Below are 25064 nucleotides of genomic sequence, written 5' to 3'. Positions count from 1 at the left end.
TGTGTCCCGTTCCTTTGTACAGTTGTACAAGATCGTAAGAATAGTGATGATTATTTTTTAAATAAACACTAATTGAGCATATCTGTGAATGTCCCCTCTGTAGACCTCTATCAGTTCTCAGTGTCTCTACTGTCATTTTACAGGTATCACTGCAAAGTTGTGTTTTCTCACTGTTTTAGGTAAACTGAGGCTGCCGATTTTTTATTTTTTTTGAAGGCTATAGTAAGAATGATAGAGATAGAGAAAATAATGAAATATCTATTAAAGCAATATCTGTTGATAAATAGACTATCGGTAGAGATATGTGTTAATATTAGACATCATCTCTGTTGCCCTTAATTCGTAGAGCTGTGAGAGGCTGTTGTGGACTTTGACGCTGGTAGGACTTAAAAAGAGGAGGAATGCTTTAGTTTGTGCCTGCAGTAACAGCTGCCAAGGAGTTTTGTCCTTGTTAGCTATTGCTGAACACAGTGTAACAGTGTGGGGAGGCCAGGCAGGGCAGGTCTAACAGGTTATGCTGACTCCAAGGCATCTACAGATTCACTGGGCATAATCCAAAGTTGCCCAGTTCTGGAAGTTTTATGGTCCTTTTATACTCTACAGATGCAGTACAAAGGGCTGAATGCCTAGCTCTGCATTTCCAAGTATTGACTACACATAGGCTATTCACATAGAAAAAACTTAACTGTACAGTGAAAGGGGACAGAGCTTTATTGCATATCAGCTCCTCTGTGGTAACTGCCCATGTGCACACTCTTATCTTATGGTATGTGGAAGCTAAGCCACAATAGTTTCATCCTCATCAAAATAGAATAAGGCGGCATATAGGAGCCGTTACTTTGGATCAGCAGGCACATGGTAAAACCCTGCCTCTTTTTCACCACAGTGAGTTGTTCATATGTCCATATTCAAATCACTGTTATCATAACCTCCATGTGCCATCTCTTCCCTGCATGTTTTTTCAATCCATCTTTGTAAATGAACTTACTTAAGCTAAGTTCATAAGCTGTTGTGGAGCTGGTATTGTGCATTTGTACTGTACATTTGCATGGTGCTAACACACCAATTGATTGGGGCTTTTAGGTAATACTGTAATACAGTTAATAATTATATAAACTTAAGATCTTAAGCTCACATCTGAAGGCAAACTATACAGGCCTAACGTTACCAGGCAGGATGAAGCTGATAACATTTAGAAACCTTTGAAAATCCCTGCCTGAAATATATGCATGTATACAGAGATTTATTTTGAAAGGACTATTTTATCTGTATACATAAATAGGGACAGGATCAAGTGGTTCTGACTCTGCTCCATATGCACTGAGTGACATGGTAAATATTACGAATGACATTTTATATCACTTTAATTAAAGTAAAGCCTGTGGTGAGTGCAGGACTGAAAAACTTTTACTGAAACTTTGTAATGATAAATATTGTATAGGGCCACAAACATATTACAACTATTGTACAGAGGAAAAAAAGAAAGCTTTGGATTTGTCTTTGCTCCAGCGTTAGCTCAAAGTATAAATTGGGTATTGCTTAAGCTCAGCACCCATCCACAAAAATCTCTGCCTCTAGTTAAGTAGAGCCTTGATCGCAAGCTAACTGGGCCATCACGAAACTTGAGTTGACACGCAAATGTTCCTAATGCTAGACATAGTAATGCAGTGGTGGCACTCTATTAGCTGCTGCTAAGGCAATGCAGCTGAAGTGTTTTTTGATGTTTTTGCTGTTCTCAGGCAGGTTAACACATGAAGGTTAATGTGAGAGTAGACACCATGAGCCAACGAATTCTGCAAAGATGACATGGTTTTTGTTGTACCAGATTTTTTTTACATAGAAAAAATCCATCCCTTTATGGAACTCAAGTGTCAGGCCACACTGAAAAAAGAAAAGTTCAGGGTACATGCACAGAAATGGATGGAAAATGATGCACTTACTCTTTTGTATGCATCTGTACTAATGACTTGTGAAAATCATGTGTTTGATAGTGAAAATGAGTAGACACCAATCCATGTATATGGACATTTGTCATACTTGTGAAGGGAATGCTGAGTGATGCAGTTTAAAATGATCCTGAGGGCCTTGCTTTGAAAAAGAAAATCACAAAATACAAATTTTCAGGATCAGTTGGCCCCATTTGCTTATCCAGTAAAGCATTTTATATTTCCCCATTTGGATATAATTTTCCCACCCAGACAGAAACTTCCAGTTCACTTAAACCCTCAACAGGGCAAGCAAAAAACACATTCCTTTCTAAATGGAGAGAGAAAATTTCACCCCTCGGTTTAATTGATTTCAAAGTCAGTCATAAATCAAAAATGTACAAGTTGTGACAAATTGAAGACAGCTCAGTGTTGTGAAGCCAGAAACTTTAAAAAAGGAAAATAGCTCCTTATCTTCTCTTCTTGCATAGGGCCAAGCCCAGATTTGAGTCTCAGAAAAAGACAATAGGAAAATCAGACAAAAACAAGTGTTAGTTAAATCAAAAGTCCAACTCCAGTAAGGTCACACCTTATAGTATGAATAAGTATTCATACTATAATAAAGCTGAAGTTACTTTTTCATTTGATATGTGTTCCTGAATGTTGAATGCACTTACCTGACCACATATTCTATCTATTAGGAAATAATTAGATTTACATATCAATTATGATGTTCTTTATTACTCATCTTTGCCTAACAGAGTTAAACAAAGGAAATCTGCTGTGTGGTTATTAGCTTAATAAAGAAAAATCTTTTTGAAATTCTTATTAAATTGCAATGAATATACAACTAAATTGAGATTTAATTTAATTTTTTAATTAAGGGAACAGCCACTGATTGCAAGTCATTGAACATGTGCTGTAATCCACCATAACAAAACATCATTGTGACAATAGATCTCTAAACAATTTGTTAGAAACATAAAGGAACCCTTAAAAACATAACTGGTGAAGGCAAGTCACATGGTTGATGTAGGGTAAAAGAAAAATATTAAAACGTTTAAAAGTATGTTTAAAATGGTCATGTTTTGATAGTGTTCTGTTCTTTATCTTCCTTATGCATGCTATATTATCATTTATAGCCATCTAAAAACCAAACGGGGCAACTAATTCACTATTATAATTTCGTTATTACTGTTACAGTGCTAATATTGCTATGACTACCACCACTGATAGATGTTATTTAAAAATTAAATGGGTCAGCTCGTCGGTATTATATGGATATTAGATTTTGCCCTCATTCTTTTAGCTGCAAAGCGATTCCTGAGGATAACCAGTATTTTTCATAACATTTACATTTGAAAGGGTCTAGTATCTTGTGTCAGCAGGCCTTTGACAACTCGTGGCACAGTAAGCTTTGTCAAGCAGGTTGGTTAATATAAAAAATTGTTTTTTGGGGAAGGCAAATATTTAATACTCATGGCAATAAGTAGTTCATAGTACTGGCAAAAAAACAAGCAGATGCTATTCAAGTTAACCCGCATGGTTCTGCAAAATTGACCTGCAACTTCTGTTATTACATGTTCTCCTCCAAGCCAATTGTATCATGTAACCTGGACTAATTTCCTGTATGGCAGATTAACACAGTATTCTGTACACCATAGATCAAGATTAGATGTGTGAAACTGTTTGCAGATTTGGCAAACTGGATTGTGCATGTGCAAATTCTACCATTTGTGTTCACAAGTGGTTTTGCACAAAAACTGAGCATGTGTATTTCACAAGCTCTTGGAAACCTCTGAAAATTTGTGTTACAAATTTTGGTTTAGCCTAAATTGAGATGTTGTCTGCCTTGATACTGTTTTTATCACGATATGGAAAGGAAGCTGTGATAGGTGTAAGCTTCCTAGGGAAGAAATAGAGGCATTACTGCATGGGTATTTAAAGCAAGATTGAACAAAGCTAAATAAGATTATGTTGTTTTTGTTCCCTTTGTCATCTGTTCTGCAATTCAGAACACATAACACAAAGCTATTTTCTGGCTAAAGGAAAACAAAGGAAGGATGGATGATTGAACTATAAAATGAAGGGATCTTGCATAAGCTTCAAAAAAGGGAGAAAGGCTGAATGGTCTTAAAACAGAACTTGATCACTGACTTGTGCTTAGGCAATGGATTTACTTAGGGGAGTTATTTTTCTTTTTTCTACTCAATATGTAAGAAAACTTGTTATTTAGTACAAGAAGGACCCTGTTCTTCGTCTTTGGATGTTTTGATTACAGATGCAGTGACACTGTTGTGGTGGAGTAGGATCACTGTTGACACAAATTAAGGCATGATGGCAGCAGTAAATATAGCTTTGCTGCAGCTTTAAAGAGATGACTTTGAAGGCAAATCAGTATGCCTGATCAATGTTAAATAGGACCAGCTATGAGATCTTATAGCCTGTAGTTCCCTGCCAATTTTAGGATTAAAATCTGTGATTTCAAGCATTAACTTCTGAGTCATTTAACTAATCAGGCACCCAACGTTAAATGTTTGTACTTCTTTCCTTTCCTTCTCCTTTCTGGCCAAGATTTTGGTCACTTTTGCAGGTGGCAGTCTATATCTAGATCTCTCTGACACTTTCCTGGGCGTTAGAAGGAAACTGATAGTAGAGCTCCTTAAGCAATTTACCAGATATTCAATGCCTGCCATACAAATTATATCATTCCATGTCACAGTAACCTTGACCTTCCCGCCAGCATGATTGACATGTTAGGAAATGGGCAGCTTCTTGCAGTTACCTTGAATAGCAAAAGTTATACCGCTTAAGATGGGAGAAAGAATAAACCAGTCATTCTAGCTTACTGTGATGAAACTAGTAGAGTACTGCAAGGTCAGCTAGTCCAACACAGGAAATGATGCAGACCCTTCTTGTTTTACTTGCCTTAGAGACAGTAAGGCCCCCTCTACACATTACAGGTATTGCACAGTTACCTTAAGACCAGTTGCACAGGCCAAGTAGCTATCACACAATAAAAAGCTCCAACCAGCTATAAAGTTAGACCTCAGAAATGTGTACTAACTTTATAGCTGGTTGCTATTCAGCTTCAGTTTGTATATGTAGCAGGGTCTAGGGGTTTCATGCATTCCCAAGCCCTAAGGATTGAGGCAGCTGCGATTCTCCAAGCCTGGGAGATTGTGGCTGCGATCTGTCCCTCTTTGAGCCTAGGAGATCATGGCTGCTGCAGTTCCCCAGCCCCAGGGGTGCATAAGGCAACCCTGTGGCTGGGAGCTCCTCAACTGAGGGGGCTTCCAGCTGCAGGAGCTTGCTTCATGTGCAAGGGGAGTCTGAGATCAGGCTCCCCCTACACCAGCAATAAAATGCAATGGGATCTATTTAATGCACAATACAACAATCACACCTTACGTCATGGACATGTGGCGTGGCAGGATGAGTGGCTGTGTGGTTTGTGCGTTAAATCCTATCACACCTTTACCTGCACTTGTAGGAGGGGGCCTTAGGCAGTTATGTCACTGTGCACAGCATGCAAAGTTTCCAATGTGTAGTAAGTGGTAGTGATTCCACATGGAAGGAGAACCTTTCCAATAGTTGCCATGATTTTTAACCAGCTGCCTCTTGCCCATAAGCAAATCCAGCATGTTATAATATAGATAGCCAACCTGAACGCGGGCAGACAAGATCAAAATGATTTTGTACCAAAAACTCCCCTGAAGTTCAAAATAAATGGATATAATATTAGTTGCAGCAATAATAAATATGAAAAGCAATTGCTCAGGGTTGGTGGGCTGTAATCTGTGAATGATCTCACATGCAGGGATACCGAACAAAAATAAATCATGTTCATGAAGGCAAGCTGCTCTAGACAGTCTGCGCCTAAAATCCGGTCTTGTTCAGCAATTTTCTCTTGTTGTTGCCTCTTTAACGTCACATTCCAGTTAACACTAACAATTTGCTACAACTTGTTTGCCTCTCCCCCGCCTCACTAAAAATGACACAGAAGAATTTCTTCCTAAGCCTTTGCAAACCTTCCTTTCTTTTCATTCCAGATAACTTCAAACGAGAAGCACTGTGAGAGCTTGAAGAATGATGGAGGCATTCTTATCCACGCTCTCGGGGGGCTGGCCCAAACTGCCAGGTGAGTTCCCTCGGGCTTTCAGGAATTTCCAGGGCCGAGAGATCTCCTCCCCTTTAGTCTGAAATGGCCTTCTCATATAATCACCTCGTGCACTACAAGCCTCTCGTGTTACCACCCCTCGCCTCTCAGACATTGCTGTCCTCAACACTCCTTTTATTCAAAGCTTTCTAGCTTTTCTGTTGCTGCTGTTGCGGTGTGCTTTGATCCCCAGATGCAGCAGGCCATAGCTATGTGATACAATCTGTTGGGCGTTTGGGTTTTTTTTATTTTTTAATGGCTCACCTCTTCATAACCAGATACTGCTCTATTGTTCCCTGGTACAGTGTGCTGGCAGCAAAACACAACTTTTGTGCCCTGCCTCACAATACTGGGGTCTGTAAAAGCAGAAACTTTTTGCATGTGCATCAGAGAAAGATGAGAAATATCCTACTTCTCAGAAAGCCTCATGTCTTTTCAGGTAAGGTTACAAAACTGAGGTCCTGACCACTTCTGAAATGCGTGGGCATCAAGTGTGAGAACAGAGCTGTTAATCCCAGTGGCCTGGGTGAATTCCAGCCCGGGTTATGACACTCCCCCTGCTTAATTCCCCTTGCACACTCAGCAGATAGTGACTGGTCTCTGCCATTCTTAAGATATTGCGTCATGGGCTGATACGCCATGTTTCTGTGCAGAATGAGATATACTTTGTAGGCAAGTCATAGAGGTCACGAGCCAGTTATTTTTTAATGCTTTGGTTAATCTGTCTAGTGTACTTTTGCACATGCAACTGTAGGTTTTGTGCGAGTTAAATGCATGGCCTGGTTTAAGCGCAAGTTCTGAAAATGGTCCTTATGCACTATTGCAGAATTCATTGTATTTTTTGTAGGGGAGGGTTTTGAGAGGGTGTAATAAACAGTGCAATTATGGAAGAGAAGGTAAAAATCAGACAGTTATGGGGTGCAGATGGGCATAGAGTTAGAGATGGTGTGGCAAGGGGAATGGGTGCAGAGAGCTAATGGAGCTTGGAAAAGCCGTTACCCCTCTTTTCCATGCAGCTGTTGTTACAATTTCCTATATATCAAACTACATTACTAGACCATAGTAATCAACCCCCTTGCAGCTCACCTTAACCTAGCACTATCAGATAGGGAGAAAATTTACACAGATTTTGGTTTCCTCTTTTTCTACGATTCAGTTCCAGTTTTTGTTGTAGTGCTGATTTTAATTAATAATCTAAGGTACTATTAACATCCCTGCATTGTCATTTGCAATCTTCATTTTGTAATTGTTTACTGTCTAAAAGTACCCACATGCTGCTATGTAAGGGTCCTACTCAGATCCTTATTCCAGGAAAATGATAACTGGGCTAGGGCCCAAGAAGCTTCCTTCATCAACTTCTGCCCTGCCTGACTGATCCCAGTGATGATCGAATTGGTAGATTAAGGCCCACACTACGTTACATCTATTAGGCAATTAACTGGTTAATTGCACAATAAATTTAGATTGGCCGCACACAGAGTAATTAGCACATGACTCTCCAGCTACAAAGAGCCAACGAGTTCTCAAGTTAGTGCTTGAAAATGCGTAACAATAACTGGTTTCTATCCAGCTCTAGTTTGAACATGTAGCAGGGCCCTACGTGTGTAGCACCTCTTCAGCTGCTTTGTTGCGATTCAGCCCTGCAGCAGCCATAGGAATATGAAAGGGCCTCGTAGACAGGAGGCCCTTTAACTTCCCTCTGAGATCTGTCCCATTTTCCTGTGCAAGACCTGAAGGCTAATGCCATCCTGGGTGTTGTAAGTGGCTACAACTGGGGTGGCGTGGCTGTGGGCTGTCAGCCTGTGCAAAAGAAAATGAAGGGTGAGAGGAGACCTCAGGAAGTCATCTAGTCCAGCTGTCTGCTCAAGGCAGGATCATCCCTAAACCACCCTGGGTGAGTGGTAACCTACAGCCTGTGTGCTGGATCTCTCCTGCAAAGAGATTCTGTGCAGCTCATGTAGCTGGGACAGCAGCAACAATCGGTGGCTGAAGAAGTGGTAGCTATGGCTGGGTTTCAGGTGGTGTCCTGCCCTAGGACTGATCTGTGTGAATTCAGCTGGCTGTTGCTAAAAGGTTGCTGGCTGCTGGTCTAACCTATTCTTCAAAACTTCAGAGCACTATGAAACAAAAGCTCCGATATCTGGAACACCCTGACTTGCCACAGGTATAGCGGAGGGCAGGGCACTGCCAGTGTCTAGCCCCTACAAAGAGAAAGGAAGTAGTTGTTAAATACACTCAGGAGAAGCCTGGCAGGTTTAAATAGATTGAAAGCTGAGCTGTAGGTGCTTTCCTGTTGCCTTGAAGAAACTACATGAAGCAGCATTGCTAAACCTTTTCTCTGCTACCTGCTCAACCAGTCAGGACAAACCATTTTGGAGCAACATAGAATTCATCACGTGTTAACTGTTCTGAACTAGCTTTGTACTTCCCAATTTGTCCGGTTTGCTGTTTTTTCAGTGAAGACAGTTGCCAAGACTATGAGCTGAATTAGTTTCAGAAAAGATGTTCAAATAATTTAAGGTTTCTGGTTTATACTGCTGCTCAGTAAGAAACTCCTGGACCAGCATTTGGGACCTTGTGACTGTGCACATTGTTCACCAAAAACAGAGCATTCAATTGATAAATATCCCACATGGAAGCCAAGGCATTAATGAATCAGTGTGCTAACACACTTTTATAGAGCTAGAATAACTAAAGGGCAGGGTAGCCCATAGTAACAGCTTCGCTGGGCCAGCCCTGACATTTCCCAATTCTGGGAAAAGTAAATGTTACCCAGCATGAAAAACAGGCAAAATAAGTGTGGGGATGCTGGAAGATGGTTAGCATAGACAATAGAGCTAGAGGAGCATTGTTCTTACTGATAAAGGCAATGAATTGGTCTGAAAAACATAACTACTTGTAGCAGGGGCAGGCAGTTAGTCCTGCCTATGGAAGGAAAGTTTGACCCCAGTACTCTTTCCTGCCATGGCAGGGGGTCGGACTCGATGATCTGCTCAGGTCCCTTCCGACCCTAGAAACTATGAAACTATGAAAGAAAATAGACATCAGGAGAGCAGCCTCTGGATTTGGACACACATTTGAAGATGTGTGTAAAAGAGACAAAAGATATGAGACTTTTTTTTTTTCCCAAATAAACTGAAGAAAATATAATTATTACATTTTCCCTTTCACAGAGTGGGACTCATCAGGGAAGAAGTTATGGTAAACATGAACTCAAGGGCTCACACATGACTTGTTGTACATTGAAAAAACAGTACAGGCATACCTCGTTTTATTGCGCTTCGCTTTATTGCGCTTCGCAGATATTGGGTTTTTTTACAAATTGAAAGTTTGTGGCAACCCTGTGTCGAGCAAGTCTATCGGCGCCATTTTTCCAACAGCATTTGCTCACTTCGTGTCTCTGTGTCGCATTTTGGTAATTCTCACAATATTTCAAACCTTTTCATTATTATTATATTTGTTATGGTGATCTGTGATCTTTTGAAAGATGTTCTACTGTGGGTAAAATGCTATCAAACAGCATCGCATGCTACAGAGAAATCTTTCATGAAAGGAAGAATCAGTCGATGCGGCAAACTTCATTGTTGTCTTATTTTAAGAAATTGCTACAACCACCCCAACCTTCAGCAACCACCACCTTGATCAGTCAGTAGCCATCAACATCGAGGCAAGACCCTCCACCAGCAAAAAGATTATGACTCGCTGAAGGCTCAGATGACGGTTAGCATTTTTTAGCAATAAAGTATTTTTTTAATTAAGATATGTACATTGGTTTTTTAGACATAATGCTATTGCACTCTTAATAGACTACAGTATAGCGTAAACATAACTTTTATATGCACTGGGAAACCAAAAAATTCGTGTGACTCGCTTTATTGCTATATTCACTTTATTGCGGTGGTCTGGAACCGAACCCGCAATATCTCCGAGGTATGCCTGTATAATCTTGCTACTGAGTAGCAGAAAAATGGTGTATAAAGGCATTATCCAAAGTGGCCGCCTTCCTCAGATGAGTCTCCAGTGTGGAGCAACTGCAGAATTTAGATCCAATGTTTTATCTGAAAGATTTCTAAGAAGTGTTACTGTTTTTGTTTTCTTCCCTAGCTCCCATGCAGATATTGCTGTTGCTTCCCTGGCTTTTGAAATTCTCAGAACAGTTGGACACGAAAAGATCAAGGCTACCAGATCAAACATCACTCCGCAGCCCTGACTGAAACCAAAAGACATTTGTGCTGGTCAATTCCTTGCACTTGATTTAGGATGGCTGCAGATGGGTAGAGTAGTCCTAATTCCATCAGCAAAACTGTGGGGGCACATGTATATTTATGTTTGCTTTCTTCTTGACTTAAAAATAAGGGAGAAGCGGAGAAAGAGCGATAGTTTGTCTGTTGCTCTGTTGAACTTAATTCAGTACCTTTTTAGTTTAACCAAAAGTGCTTGGCAGTTGTATTTTTGAAAACCATGAATTAGAAAAATGCAGATACATACAGTAGGGGAGATCTATTCGTTCCATCCAAACCGTGATCCATTTCCATACACAATGTTTGATCAGAAATAGAATGTTTTCTCATTGAGAGAAACTGGAGAAAGTACATTTTTGCTGAGTAGGACGTGACTTATTCACGTGTAATGATTCCTGAAGCACTTTGCAAATGTTAATGATGCAGTCCTGGCCACGCTGCAGATGAGAAAACAAGCTCAGAGAGTGAGCGATTTCCTAGCGTCTTACAGAAAGTCTGGGACACAGGCAGTAGAACTGAGATCTTCTGTCATGTAGTTAAAAGGCAATTTGCAAAACTAGAGAAAGCGTTCTAGTTGAAGTACAATAAATGCCTTCACACTTCCCTGTTACAGTGAATTCTTAGAACAAGTTTAACACACTTCAAACCTTGCCCATTCTGTTACAAGAACACTTAATCCGTGGGGACAATAAAGAGACTTTGACAAGGAAGCTGTCAAACTGGGGCAGAGCAAACGGCCTGTTGTAGCTATTGTTTGACCTTTCTCCCTCAACTATGCTCCCCTACATAAAGCTGCAGTCATGTTTCACTCAGTCTGGCAGAAACCAGGGCAGGGTGGCACTTTTTGTAGGCAACAGCCTACTTTATTAGATGCTGCTTTATCATAGCCTCTGACAAAGCAGGCTGTTGCCAATACAAGCTTATGGCTCTCAACCAGCTAGTTGCTAAGGGCACCTATACACATGCTCCGGGGTGGGGAGGGAGTGTTTTAATTAGAGCAGCTGTCAGGAGCTGCTCTGATTAAAATGCCCGCAGCGTCGCATGTATTCAGCATCCTCGCTCAACAAGCTTTAGTTAAAGTGCCCCCCCCCACCATTTTGAAACACAGGACGCTGAATACATGAGACGCTGCAGCATGCTGGATGGGATGAATCAAGTCTGCTTCAACGCCGCCTAATCAGACTGTCAGAGCACGTGTGAACGTGCTGTAAGGTGCCACCCTGCTCTGCCTTCAAACTACCTGCTTTTGATACTAGTTTGATGCTCCTGCCGTGCAGCAGTGGTATCTGGTTGGCACTGATTTCACAGTAAGGTGAAATGCCCAGTCAAACTGCGAAATGAAAGTCTCAACTGCAGGACAGCTACAGGATTTAGTCAAACCTTTTAAGCTTTCTAGTAACTGTTTACCAGCTCCCATCCTGATAGTGGACTACATCTGCAAAGGAAGTTAGGTGCCTAGCTGTTACCTTAAGTCCCAAGGTAATGCTAACATTTAGGTGCCACTGTGCTCTTCACACCCATGCTTCACTGTTGCCCTGCCCTGTAAGCATGGGAAATCCCTAGGTGTGGAGTTTCTGCCAGTAGATGAGCACAGCTTCTGCCACAGCAGCCTGGTGCCATCAAGCTTTTGGAGCCTAGTGCACACTTGCACCTTAGTACCTGGGAACTTGTTGCCTAACTCGAGACTGAGAGTACCACTAGACAGCAGGCTGCTAAAGTCCCATAGCTCATCAATCTTTGGGCTTTGAACATCTCATCAGTCACTGACAGATGAGTGCTTCCAGAACAAGTATTGCCCTCCCTACAATAACACTTTTTAATCACAGACAAGCATGGTTAAGATGCATGACATGGATTTATTTGCTAGTTCAGTGACAGGCAGGCTTGCTCACTCTCTTGACAGAGTCGAGTTAGCAGGCTGAATGAAGCACTAGCCACATTTCAGCATTGGTTTCCAGTAAAGGAAATTTCGTGTAAGTGACCAAATACTTCCTAAGCCCTTGGGCAGTAGTCACTTCACTTTGAGCTATTAACACACAGGAGGCCCTCTCCATTCCAGGACAGGATAGTGAAAGTACTTTGTAACCAGGACCACTTGTTCTAAACAACAGGTATCCCTTTGCTCAAAGAATTTCAGGACTTGCTAGTTTCATTAACTGCACAGTTTGAAACCCAGGAGCTACTCAATGAAATGTTATAGGTAGGCACTTAGGCCAGTGTACATTCCTTTGCCAGATTCCCATTTATATTCAGTCTACTTGGTGTCTTGGGTAGAAGTCATTTTTTTTACCTGAAAGTAGTAACCTTGTGGTAAAGTATTTGCATGAATTTTCAACACCTTTTAGTATTGCAAGTTTTTTGAAAGGTCCTAGATAAAGGGTTAGTTTCAAACCATCTAGTGCTATTTTACAGTAGCAGTAAAGGAGGAAAGATGGTCTGGAGGAGGTAAGCTGTTAAGCCATCGAAGTTGTTCCTACACTGTTCTGGCATTATCCCAAAATGATGCAGTACTTTACACACAGTCTGATGCCCTGAGAAAGGAGAAGTCTCCATTTTATGTCAACTAAAAGTTAACTAGTTCTTTGTTTAAGATACCAGCTGTACATCTCATTAAGTTGTTTGCATTTCCATAGTGCCTGTAAGTCTACTGATAAAATAATTCATCTTCATTAAATATGAAAAGCAATGGGTACCTAAGCTTCATAACCCACAGCCTCCACCGGTCAAAGTAATGGAATCTGTGACTCAAGATAGACCCATCTTCTATGTAGATATAAGGTCACTGCTAGATTGCATGCTAAAATGCAAGCTTGAGTGAAATGCTGTGGTATCGGCATTAGGTAGGTGAGCCCTAGGGACTGCTGGAGTTAAGTGTCTTAACTAAGAATGCAAATGTCTGATACCGTAATTCATTTCCATACTTCTAAGTTTTGGATGAAGAGGGCATGTCCCAATTCAGCATTAGCAATTAGTGTGTTTTTTTCTTTAGTTGCTTAGCCTAGAGGCATGTTGTTTTAGCATAGTTCAGTAGTTAACACCAAAATAAAATAAAAGGGAATGTCACTATTTTGGGAAGCAAATGAAATTATGGTCTTAGTTTTTGAAAGGCTGTAATATGCCTTAATAAAATCCTTTAAAAAACTTTTTTTCCTACTTAAAACTTGGAAGTTAAGTTGATCAAGACTTCATATTTCATTTTACTAGTCACACTTATTAGAAGAAAACCATGCATTGTGTCATCAGCCACTTCCCCACTTGCCATGGAGATGAAAAGCTACAGCATGCAGGTGTACAGTTGATCAGGTTGGCCTACCATGTCCCTTCCTTTCTACCACATGGGGCATGTTGAAGTGACAGCAAGCATTTCTGCTGACACTTGAGATTGAATTTGAGGTATCCAGAAGTTACAGCCCAAATCCTTACAGACTGTCAAATAGCTGCCAGAATTGCATTTGCTACAGCCAGGATGCTCATCCATTGGTCATGTCATATCTTTGCTTGTAGAAGAATGTAAAACATATTATGGTCCAAGTCAAACATCTGTGAAGCAGCTAATTCTAGCTGCTTTGCTGTGAAGCCAACTCAAGCTAGAGGTGTTATTGCTAGTCAGTTTGTACTTCAGGTACCAACACTTTCTTTGCCTGCTTTTGAGTATGCTACTTACAATCAGGAAGCCAGTATTTGATCCCCTGCTTGGGGTGACAATTGTGGTTACTCTTTATAAACAAGGCAGCAGGGTAAACGTAGGCTAAGTTTGGGATTAGATATTGCACAAATGTATTAACTAATTTTAGCCATGTTATGGAAAAATGCAAGAGGCAGGAGGAAACATGGAGCAGTCACCATCTTACAACTGGCCTTTCATCACAGAGCTGCAGTGAATTAATTAGGTAGGCAAGTAGATGCAGATCACAAGAGGAGGTGCAATTCTCATATGTGCTCCCCTCCCCCTTACAGCTCAGCGAGTTTTGTTTAGTCTGTAACTAATTTCAGTGGGGAAGCTTGTTGTAGGTGTTCTGTCTTTCATCTAAGGTACACTCCCATCCCCATGAGGGATGTAGCATCTGCTTCATAGCAGTAGATGGCTTACAAAGAAGTGATCTCTTGTAGAAAGGTGGTCTGCATATGCCATTTACAGAATCAGCTCACACAATACAAGGGGTACAAGACTTGGTATAGAGTTCTGTATACATACAAGACAAGGCAAATGGAAGCTCTTGAAATGAATTTTGTAACATCTTACTGAACTGTACCTGTAAATTCTTCAGTGTATTTGAATTGGAGCCTAAAACCTCTCTTGTCAAATCAGAAGATCACCAACATGGACTGTAAGAGATAGTGCTGAGGCAGAGTCTTTGGGACTGGGTGCTTGCACCTGTTAAAACAAATGCTTTATACTGCAGACCAAGCAGGAGTGACGCATGCTGCCTGAAGGTGTATAGTTGATTGCCACACTTGGAATAGAACTGGTTCAGGGATTTGGCCAACAAGGTATGAGCAAATTTCAAACTTTTTACACTTTGCTCTAGTACAACAGCCAAAGGGAACTCCGTACTAAAAACACTGCCAATATCTGCAAGAGGGAAGACTGACTTGTGTTCAGGACTGCAGCATGCTGGTACTAGATAGATTGCTTTTTCATAGAAGGGAAGAGGAGCCTACCATTAGGAATGTTTTTGGGGTTTTTTTTCCCCCCTTTGACAATTAAAAGTGGTTGGTCAGAAGTATGGATGTTCCCTAAACAGCAGAAATAGACTAGAAAGGACTTTTCTCTGCAACTATGCTTTTTGTACATGTAGTGAAGGTGGGTTTGCAACAACAACAAAAATAAATAAATAATCAGACTACCACTATAACAGCGAATTAAAAGTTTACTTTAATTCTGAACCATTTTTATAACTGCATTTTTCATGAAGCATCTGTATCACAGCAGGCTACAATAACTTTGGGATAAAAGGCAACTGGTAAACTGTCCAATACAAGGTTCCAAATAAACAGTTCTTACTGGCCCCTACCCAGACATATCCCAGTAAAGTTTTTGATCAAAAACATGAAATAGATCCACCTGCTTATTTTAAGCATATTAAAAAGGAAACTAATTGGACCATTTCTATGTGTCTAATTTTTTTTTTTTTTTTTAAATACAAAAAGGCTACACAATGTTACACTTTTATTCAGAATACAATTAGAGCGATTATGAATTAGTGTTCTACACCGTTACTTGATCCTTAAAAATTAGAAACTGCTGTAGCGTATTCACTATAACTTAACACTACGAGAGACTTTAAAAAAAGAAAAAAGAAAAAAAAAATGAAACAAAAAGCCCCCTAAACAACAATTACTGCAAAAAGAAAGGCTACTCAAAAGCAAGCAAGGTCAGTACCATTACAGATATTTAAAAAAAAATAAAATAAAATAAAAGTTTTTAACAAGCAAGGCTAGGGTTTGATAAATTCCATCTTGCAATTCATTCTTGTGCATTCTGTTTCTTGAGTCGCTCCCAAAATCCATTTTGTATTATTACTCCTCGACCAAAAAGGACCAGAACAAAAAGTTTACTTCAATTGTTCCCATAGGAAACTCAGCTTGGTTAGTGTGTCAGGCACTTTCTGAGATACTAGCCCACCCCTCGAGCCCTCTCAGCAACTCTACAGGCCAATCACAATGCAAGTTCATTCAGATGATACAGCTGTGTAGGAAGAAGAAAAAAAAGAGGTGTCAGTGTTTAAGAGTAGGGAGGGTTACTTGAACATGTTAAGACCGTATGAAGCTGGAGCACAAACAGGGCATTGTTAATTATTATGTCTACACTTCACATCAGGAGTCACAGAAGAGTAGGAGTTTCAGATATTCCATTTGATACTTTGACAGATCTACATAAAGCCATTCCTTCCCTGCCAACCAAGTTCTTAGTTTGGTAGGTAGACTGCTTTAAGTTTTGAGCTTCTTACCTAAAAGGATGATTTACAGGTCAGTATCAAACCAGGCCAACTGGTTACTGTCACCTGGAGGCAGCCCATCCATAAGGTCCTGGGCATGTCCCAGATCTGGCAGCCCATCAACTGGGTAGTCAGCACCAGGGTGGTGGCCACCCATTTCATGTTCCATCATAGGGTCCATACCCAAGGCATCCTGACCGTATCCGCCAGAGTGGAAAGAACGGTAGCTAGGATCTAAGAGTTGGGGGGGTGGGAGGGGGGGAGAAAAAGGAGGCATAATATTAACAGATGTTAGTTTGCAGCTTTGATGCATCTATCAGTGCGAGAGATTTGTAGGGTTTCCTCCTCCCCAAATTTGGCCAAACTTAAAAAAAAATTAAATGGCTACAAACTGATCTACCACGTAGTGTTACAGCTACTCCACCCATCTGAATGAGGCAGCTTTCCTGTGGCTCTGTAGAGTGCACTGCCATTGGAAGCATAAGCAGACTCCAGCCAAGCCATTTAGTCTGCAGAACAGTACTAAAACCCTGCACACCAATGCTGTGACAGAACAAGACCAGTAACTGCAGTCTGCTTCCAATACATGTTAGTCAAAAGGCAGCTTGTGCCTAGTTCTCCAAGTCTGGAATGACCCAGGGTAATGTACACTCAAGCACTAGGGTTCGTTTTTAAAGGAAAACTGCCATTTAGAAATACTTTTTAGATGGGCTGAGGTCAAGATGCATTTAGACTGCCCAACACAAAAGGGTCAGACTGTCCCCCACACCCCCCTGCTTTGCTTGCATGTTCTCTTAAATCCCACCAAAATAGGACCCAAGGTGCTGCAAAGCTTATTAGGCCCAACAACTGGGAATGTTTTCAGGTCAATTAAGTCTCCAATGGAGCCTTTCACTTTTCGTAGTTCTCCTTTAAAGGCTATGAATTGAATGTTGTCAGGCTTAACTTCTAAAAACGTAGAAGTCAACAGCAAATGGAAGAGACATACCATCTGGGCGGTATCCAAGAGGTTCTCCCTGGGCACCGATATCAATTCCAAGGTCTGCAGTCTAGAGGAGGGGGTGCATAGGCAGGGTAACCAGGGGGAGGGGGAAAAAAAAAAAAAAGTGATAAGTTGCATCTACTTCAGGTGACAGATGTGCATCAGGCAGTTCTGCCTTGTGATGTTTAGGTGGTTAGTTGAGCTCCAGGGAATACTTCTGCTAGAAACAAATGCAACTGCACAGCCATTGTCCACCAGGACTCAACACTGTATCTGTAAGTACCTGACAGTTGGTGCTGAATAGTTTAGTTTCATGCAAGTTCATTTGAACCCGATTACTGTGGTGACTTGTGCTCTCAGAGACTGAAGAGAGTATGTTCCCTAGTAAACAGCCTTAACACCACTTTTAGCGCCATTTTAACTGGGTTTTGATTCAGTGGACACCCAAGACTTTTGGGCAGTCATGTAAGACAGGTGTCAAATGCATCCATCCCTACAGGTCTGGATAAGGGGCACAGGGTCAAATCAGCTGGCTGGATTAAGCCTGCAGACTAGCTCCATATGTTGGACTAGTGCACAGGGTAATCCAGCACAGGCATTTCATGCAGTGCACAGCTCAAAGCAGCCCTAGTTAAAGACTCATTACACAGTGCATGTGCTGCATGGAAGTGCCCACATCAGACTGGCCCTGGCATACAGGGCCAGTGTGCACCTGACCCAGACCAACCCCAGAACCAAAGTCTGGCAGGGTGCCACATGTCCCACACAGGCCCATTCCAGTTACAGTCCAGGGCTCATGCTACATGCAGTGTCTGGGCACTGGGCCAGCATGCTTGCTCTGGCACATAGGTACAATCTGTGGGCCCAAATTTGGGGTTGCAGGGCTGGTCATGTGCAGGGCTGGTTCACCAGACACCAAACCACTGCTCATGGCACCGAGTTGAACCCTATATACACCACATGCAGTATGCACCAGAACAGCCTCATGTGCCACATGCAGTGTAGGACAGGCTGGGGGTGGCATGTGTTGCATGCTGTGTAATGGGAAAGAGGGGTGCCTAAAACCTAGACCAGATAAACAGGTTTTCCATAAGCCAGAGATTCAGCTCACAGGAATCTTTTACACCCCAGACAAACTCACATGAGCATTACAGTGTCTGCCTTTGTTCTTCCATGCTAAATCAGAGGGGGGAGGGAAGGCAGCAACATATGGTAAAAGCAGCTGTCTCTACTCAGCCTAGCTTAGTGTTAAATGTCCAAGAACTTTTCCAAACATGTACAGAACAGTTCCTGAAGGTGCACACAATTGTGCACCCCACATCCCTTTGTCAATGGTGCCTGGTACTGATAAGCTGCTCCGAGTCTCAACTAAACTAAAGACCCAGGAGGATTTGAAAAAAGTTCTCAGCAACAAAAGCAAATCTGAGGCTGTCTGACCAGCCGTCTTTTCACCAGCTGCCATTTACCTTGGGAAAGATAATGATTTAGTCAGCAGGGCTTGTCAATACAGAGAGGGGCTGTCTTGCTCATAAGATGGTGCCAAGATTGAATCTGTTCTTGTTTAGAAATGCTAACACCCAAGTGGAATGAGCAGCATGTCTGCCCCTTCTGAAGGCCAACTCCAGCGTGTCCCAAGAGGAAAAAGAGAAAACAACAAACCAACTTAACAGTCCCAATGCTCCCCCTACCCCTGCCTAAGAGAGCAGAAATGTGTCATATCAAACCAACACCTTCCTAGGTGAAAGCAGCTGTCCCCCAGAAGGACTTCACTATGCTAGACTGAGAGCAGTAGTTAACACAATACAATACACTACCTCCTCTTTCCCATGGGGAAGAGGAAGAATTCTCATCCTAATGCCTGGAGAATAGAATGGTTGAAAGCTTTGCCAACTCCAGGCTTTCTGGAAGTGGCACAAGCCAACCTCCACCCCCTTCCCTTCCATCTCCCAGAGACAGTGAAGGCTTAAGATACTTCAATGCTGGAAAAGGTCTTTGAGGACCTTGGAAAAAGAAAAAAAAAAAACAAACTACACACAACACACCAGCTACCTCTGCAAGTACACCAGCTAAATACTACATGCACAAACACACAGCATCCTGATCAGACTGCATTAAATGCAACAACATGGATTGAGGTCAGTGCCCAGTGTCTAGGTGGATCAAAAATACTAAAAAACACACAGGCCAGTTAAAACAGTTACTAAAGAGCTAAGTATTCACTGCAAGTTCATTCAAGGTAAATTAGGACAGTTTGTTAGGGTGGGTAATAATTTAAAAACAGCAGTATGAACCACTTTATACATGACCAATGTAGTCAGACTGTTGCAACTCTTGTACAGAAGACTGAAAAGTAGTTTTTAATAAAGAAGATATTTGACCCAAATAAGGAAAGATTAGTTAAGAGCAGAGAGCAACTGCCATGAACAGCAAAGATTTGCATTTAACATCATTAGCTCCACTTAATACCTAGAAGTGGATCTGGTTAAGAGGGTAAGTTAAGTTTAGGGTTCAGTGCTTCCTTTAACTTTCAGTCTGACAGTTTTGACCAGTTATAACTTATATACTAAAACCTATCAAATAATGTGGCCTGACATCCCTCCAAGGTAGGCCTAAGGGAGCAAAGAACACAGCTATTTCATTAGTATCTCTCAAAGAAATAAGTTACAATAGCGTCTTTGACAGCTACCAATAACCTGTCAAATTGTTTCAGAGACCAGCAGAAGTCATCTCTTAACACTCTAGACAATACTTAGATGATTCCAGCTTACAGGAGAAATGCACATCATACTTAAAGCCCTTTTTCTCCTACTGAAAGAATATGATCCAAAATGGATGGACAATGTACTACAGGGAAAAAAAAAAAAAAAAAATACAGCTATGGCAAAGCTTAGAGAAACAGACTCAATCATGAACAGTTTTATGGGGCACAGAAGACAGAAGTGTGGGGGCATCAGGCCTTATAGGGAAAATAAGGCCGGTACAAGAATGTGACCTACCTCATTCCAAGCCATTGGTTCAGTTCTGAACAGGGAGCTTGTCAACTCAACTGAAAGCCGTTTCTTATAATCCTGTGGTTTGTCTTCAGACATTCTGAACAACACTGCTGCTGCGTATGTTGCTATTGAAGAAGAGTAAGAATTTAGCCAGAGGCCTTTCACTAAAGAAAATCTCATTTTTTAAGAAGTGTCTCAGTTTTAGTTCACTTACCAACACCTTCATTTCTAGAGTGAAGCAACTCTGTTAGAGGAGCAGTAGCTCCTTCAGCTTCAATGGCTTCAGCTGCTTCCTTATCTTGAGCCAGTTCGCACAGTACTCCTGCAGCTACTCTCTGGATATTCTCAATGGGAGAATACAGCAACTAAAGCCAGAGACAGACATTATCTATCAACAAGGTGCAGGGCATCAAAAGAAGCCCACCTTAAGAGCTTCAATGAGCAAGATGACAGGCAACTGCCAGTCTTAGCTATCCTCTAAACAGCCAAGTTTCACAGTACCTAGGGTCAGGACAGACCTGAACAGATCATCTAGCCTGACCCCCTGCCACAGGCAAGAATGAATGCTGGGTTCACAACACCCTAGACAGGTGATCATCTAACCTCTTTTTGCATTTGCCCAAGGTAGGGCTGAGGACTACTTCCCTAGGAAGCTGGTTCTAGATTCTAGCCACCTTAAACTGCAAAATATTGCCTCCTGATCTCTAACCTAAAACCTATTCTCCATCACTTTATTACCATTGCTCCTCATCACCCCAGGTGGTGCTGGGGAGAAAAAGGGCTCCACTTATTTGCTGTTGATCTCCCCTGGTAAGTTTGTAGGCAGCCACCAGGTCCCCCTCAGCCTCCTCTTGTGGAGGCTGAACAGGTTCAGGTCCCTCAGTCTCTCCTCATAGGGCCTTGTCCCACTGTCCTCTCACCAAGCAACACTCTCCAGGCTGGCCCCATCCTTTTTAAAGTGCAGCGCCCAGTACTGGACGCAGCACTCCAATTGCGGCCTGACCAAAGTCGTATAGAGGAGTATCACCTCTCTAGACCAACTTGAGATGCACCTTTGGATGCATGACAAGGTACGGCTGGCCTTGCTGGCTGCAGTCTGGCACTGGCACCTCATGTTCATCTTGGAGTCAATAATGATTCCAAGATCCCTTTCTACCTCTGTGCTTTCAAGAGGGGAACTCCCCAGTCTGTATGCATGCTGTGGATTCCTTCTCCCAAGGTGCAGCATGCTGCACTTGAGAATAGGATGGGGTCCAGTATAGACATCTGCCCACTTTTGTAGTCTTGTCTAAATCTAGTTGCAGCCTCTCTCTTCCTTCAAGTGTCCACCTCACCCCACATCTTAGTGTCATCAGCAAATTTGGACAGTGTGCTTTCACCCCCTCATCCAAGTTGCTGATGAAGATGGTCCTCAGGTCCGCCCTGTTTAACGAGCCCTGGGTACCCCACTGCTCACATCCTCGCCAGGTTGAGTACAACCCATCCACTGCTATTCTGGGTATGCTCCATCAGCCAATTTTTTACCCATCCAACTGTGCAGGCATCAATGCCAGGTCACCTAAATTTATTGACCAGAATGGGGTAAGAGACAGTGTCAAAGGAAAGACTACATCCACAGCGACACCATCATCCAAAGATTTAGTTACTCAGTCATAAAAGGCAATTAGGTTGGTCAGGCAGGACCTGCCTTTGATGAACCCATGCTGATTACTTACTCAAGTTAGTAGCCCTCCTCCCAACCGTAGTGCATAATGGGCTTAACACCCACAAATTAATCCTGCCTTATACTTAAACCAAACTGGACTCAAAAGACCACAAAGAAGGAACTAATTCCACTAGTCACGCTAGCCCTGATAGTGACCTATAAGGCAGCTTGGCCCAGGGAGCTCACAGAATGTAAATGCAACAAAAGGCAACAGAAGCCTCAGGAAATAATGTGATCCCTGTGACAAGCAGAAGAGTAACACTAGTTTACCTGCACAAACAGTGGGATGGTATTTAGACCCCTGATTACAATTCGATTGTGGACATCTCGTGCAAGGATATGAAGAGCTCCAGTACAGCCTTCAACTATTTCCTCCATGCGCACACCTTCCTGTGTAGAGAGTGAGAATTCTGTAAATTCCTGGGAGAGATGCAGTTTATGAGCCTGCCATAGGCTAGCCAGATTGTCACCAGTGGTCAGCTCCAGCACTATCCTATGCAGTGCAAGTCTTTATTGATACAAACTGAAACAGCAAGCAGCCATCCTTCTAACAGCTAGATTTGAGTGAGGTTTTAAAAGGACTAGCTGGTGTTTTCCTCCCCCAACCCATTCATAAGTGCTCATTAGGATCTGCCTCTGAGTGGGATAAGTCAAATGGAAGTGAAGTTTAAAAAAAAAAAAAAAATCCTGATTTTGCACGGTTCTGACATAATAATTTGATGAGCAAGCATCCATTTAATCCTACAAGAAGGTGGGATAACAGACTGTCAATAGACATTATCACCATGACAAACAACTTTGCAAAGATGTATTTCAGCTTTTAGTGCTTTGTTAGTCCGCACGTCTCCGACAATGGTTTCTCTGCAGAAGGACTCAATTGCAACTGGAACAATTTGTGATTCAACAAACAATTTGTTTAGCAAGGCTATGGGCTAAAAGAAAAGACTATTGACTGAAGCCGTACTTGGCTCCAACTGAATTTAAGCCTGAGTTCTTGCGCTACCAAATACCAATTCCCCGCCGCCCCTGGAAGTGGGAAGTTGCCTTGGCATACAGGTGCAGCACTTACTTCCTGCAATATAGTAGCTACTGCAAGCTGTGTGATCTTTAAACCAGGTTACATGACCTATACTGCCTGGGGCAAACAAATTCACAGGAGAACCTAGTGCTATAGCATACACATTTAAAAAGCCACATTACCACCTCATATAGTGCCCAATCCAAATGGGCACAGTATACAGAAAATTGAAGTGTCATGTTTCAGATTCACTGAACAATGCAATGTAGTAAACTAAAAAGATCTTTAACTAATCACCCAGTGGTGTGGCATCATGCACTTTCACACAATTCTGTCTAGTTTGTTCTCCTATGGAATCTAGCTTTGAGAACTGTATTCTCAAACAAGACAGCTTGCCTTAACAGGATTATATTAGTGTGTACAAAAACACACCACAAGTACACATTTTTCTTAGCACCCAGTGGCTAATGAAAACAAGCTCCAGGCATGCAGGTTGGGTTTTTTGTTTTTTTGTTTTGTTTTTTTTTTAAAATAAAAGACTAACAGAATCTATATTGTCCACCCTACCTAGACCTTCCAGCAGTGTGCTCCAGACTCAATTACAGGGAAAAGCCACCCCAAGTCATTTGGATCACATACCACAAACTGCTGTTGTGTTCCACCCATAGAAGTACGACGCTGGGTATCTTGATGTGCTCTGACCAGCAACTGAACTAGCCGTGGAATAGCACCTTGTTCACGCAAGGGGGCATGATTGGCTGGGCAGAGTGCAAGATTGCGTATGAGACCAACAGTAGCCTGCAATTGGAGGGGAAAAGAAAGAGGATTGAAGAGCTTGTACACTTGATACAAAAAAAAAAAAAAAATATACAGCAACCCCTGCAAAATCTAACAAGTTGCTCAATCTTCCTACCCATTAGCATACATCAGTTATGACATACACCCCACTGTTTTGCAGCCATATAGAAACACAAAAATCATACTGAGCTTTGCTAATTAAACACACACAGGCCACATTAAAGTGTTAATAATAAGATATAGGGAAGCACTACCCATTTGTACAGCATTTACCTTGATTAGAGGCCAATGAGATGGGGGATGCAAGAGTTTAACAACTACTGGAAGCCCATAGTGCAGACGTACTGCATTTTGAGCCATCTCAGCTTCCTGATGTCTACTGGTGAGGTGACGAAGCGCACAGATAGCAGGTTCTGTGATATCCTCCCGGTCTCCAGCTCTAAGTACAGTGCGCACAAGAGCTTCAATGCCACCGACTTGGCACACCATCATCTTGTTCTTGTAATTGTTGCAGGTAAGGTTGGAAAGGATGCCAGCAGCACAGGTTACAACATTGATATCATCTGATCCTAAAAGCTGAACAAGGGTTCCTAGAAGGCCTTCCATTCCTTCCTGCAGCAAGGGGGGGAAAAAAGGATGGTTTTAAATCTTAATTTTACACAGAGCTGTTGTTGATCTCTAGTAAAGAGCACTTACCTGCTTGGTTGCAGCATCTGAAAGATTTCTTAGAGTCCAAAGACAATTCTGGACAAGACGCTGGCTTGGATCTGTAAGGTGAAGTCCCAAGGCCTGCATTCCACCTAAAACAAGATGTGATACTTCAGTATTAAGCCAGCAACCTTCTTTTGGAAAGCAGCAGTTGTACAGATCTTCATCTCACAAGATGTCAACTACTTTCATGAGCAGGTAAGGATTTTTAAAATTCCCATGGAATTCAAGATAGGATTTAAGGGAGTTTGGTACCAAACTAGGTCAGTCCCTATCTTTGTCGTCAGATTCCTGCTCTTGTCAGACTTAGGCTGAAGAGTGTTTAGAGATTCAGTAGCAAGTTATGCTTTAGCCCAGTGGTTCTCAACCTTTTTAGACTCAAGGCATCCCTCAGATGCAAGATAATCCTTGTTAGCTTGAAGTCACTCCTTGGAAAGCATCAGTTACTAGTTTTCACTCTTGAGCACAGAAAAAACAATTCTTCCACTGCAAAGAACGAAGGCCCCTGGCAGATGCTGCATTTTGGACACAATAGTTGCTTACAAAAGTTAAAAACTCAGCAATTTAAAACTTTCAGTTTGGTGCACCCTCCTACA

At 41.9% G+C, this 25064-nt stretch overlaps 2 protein-coding genes across 5 annotated transcripts in view; one reads left to right on the top strand and one right to left on the bottom strand.

Moving 5' to 3' along the window:
- The window catches only part of ULK4 (unc-51 like kinase 4), a 442797-nt gene extending 431480 nt beyond the window's left edge, over window positions 1–11317 (top strand). For both annotated transcript variants that reach the window (XM_019537396.1, XM_019537387.1), the window contains exons 35-36: window positions 5978–6066; window positions 10189–11317. In XM_019537396.1, coding sequence (XP_019392941.1) covers window positions 5978–6066; window positions 10189–10294 — 195 coding nt within the window. In that variant the 3' untranslated portion in view covers window positions 10295–11317. The remainder of the gene's footprint in view (window positions 1–5977; window positions 6067–10188) is intronic.
- Window positions 8911–25064, bottom strand: part of CTNNB1 (catenin beta 1) — a 35381-nt gene continuing 19227 nt past the window's right edge. For 2 of the 3 annotated variants that reach the window (XM_019537421.1, XM_019537409.1), the window contains exons 7-15: window positions 24457–24560; window positions 24034–24372; window positions 23602–23760; window positions 22215–22334; window positions 20454–20604; window positions 20243–20364; window positions 17253–17313; window positions 16277–16498; window positions 15186–16014 (exon numbers count right to left, since the gene is read on the bottom strand). In XM_019537421.1, the coding sequence (XP_019392966.1) occupies window positions 16290–16498; window positions 17253–17313; window positions 20243–20364; window positions 20454–20604; window positions 22215–22334; window positions 23602–23760; window positions 24034–24372; window positions 24457–24560 (1265 nt within the window). In that variant the 3' untranslated portion in view covers window positions 15186–16014; window positions 16277–16289. Of the gene's footprint in view, window positions 8922–15185; window positions 16015–16276; window positions 16499–17252; window positions 17314–20242; window positions 20365–20453; window positions 20605–22214; window positions 22335–23601; window positions 23761–24033; window positions 24373–24456; window positions 24561–25064 lie in introns of those variants that run through there. The other variant, XM_019537413.1, reaches the window with a different exon arrangement.

Source organism: Crocodylus porosus, unplaced genomic scaffold, assembly GCF_001723895.1.
Source record: "Crocodylus porosus isolate Cpor-Errol unplaced genomic scaffold, CroPor_comp1, whole genome shotgun sequence".
In the NCBI taxonomy this organism is placed as follows: domain Eukaryota; kingdom Metazoa; phylum Chordata; order Crocodylia; family Crocodylidae; genus Crocodylus; species Crocodylus porosus.
Note: the sequence above shows the minus strand (reverse complement) of the source record. Positions and strands in the feature narration are given on the sequence as shown.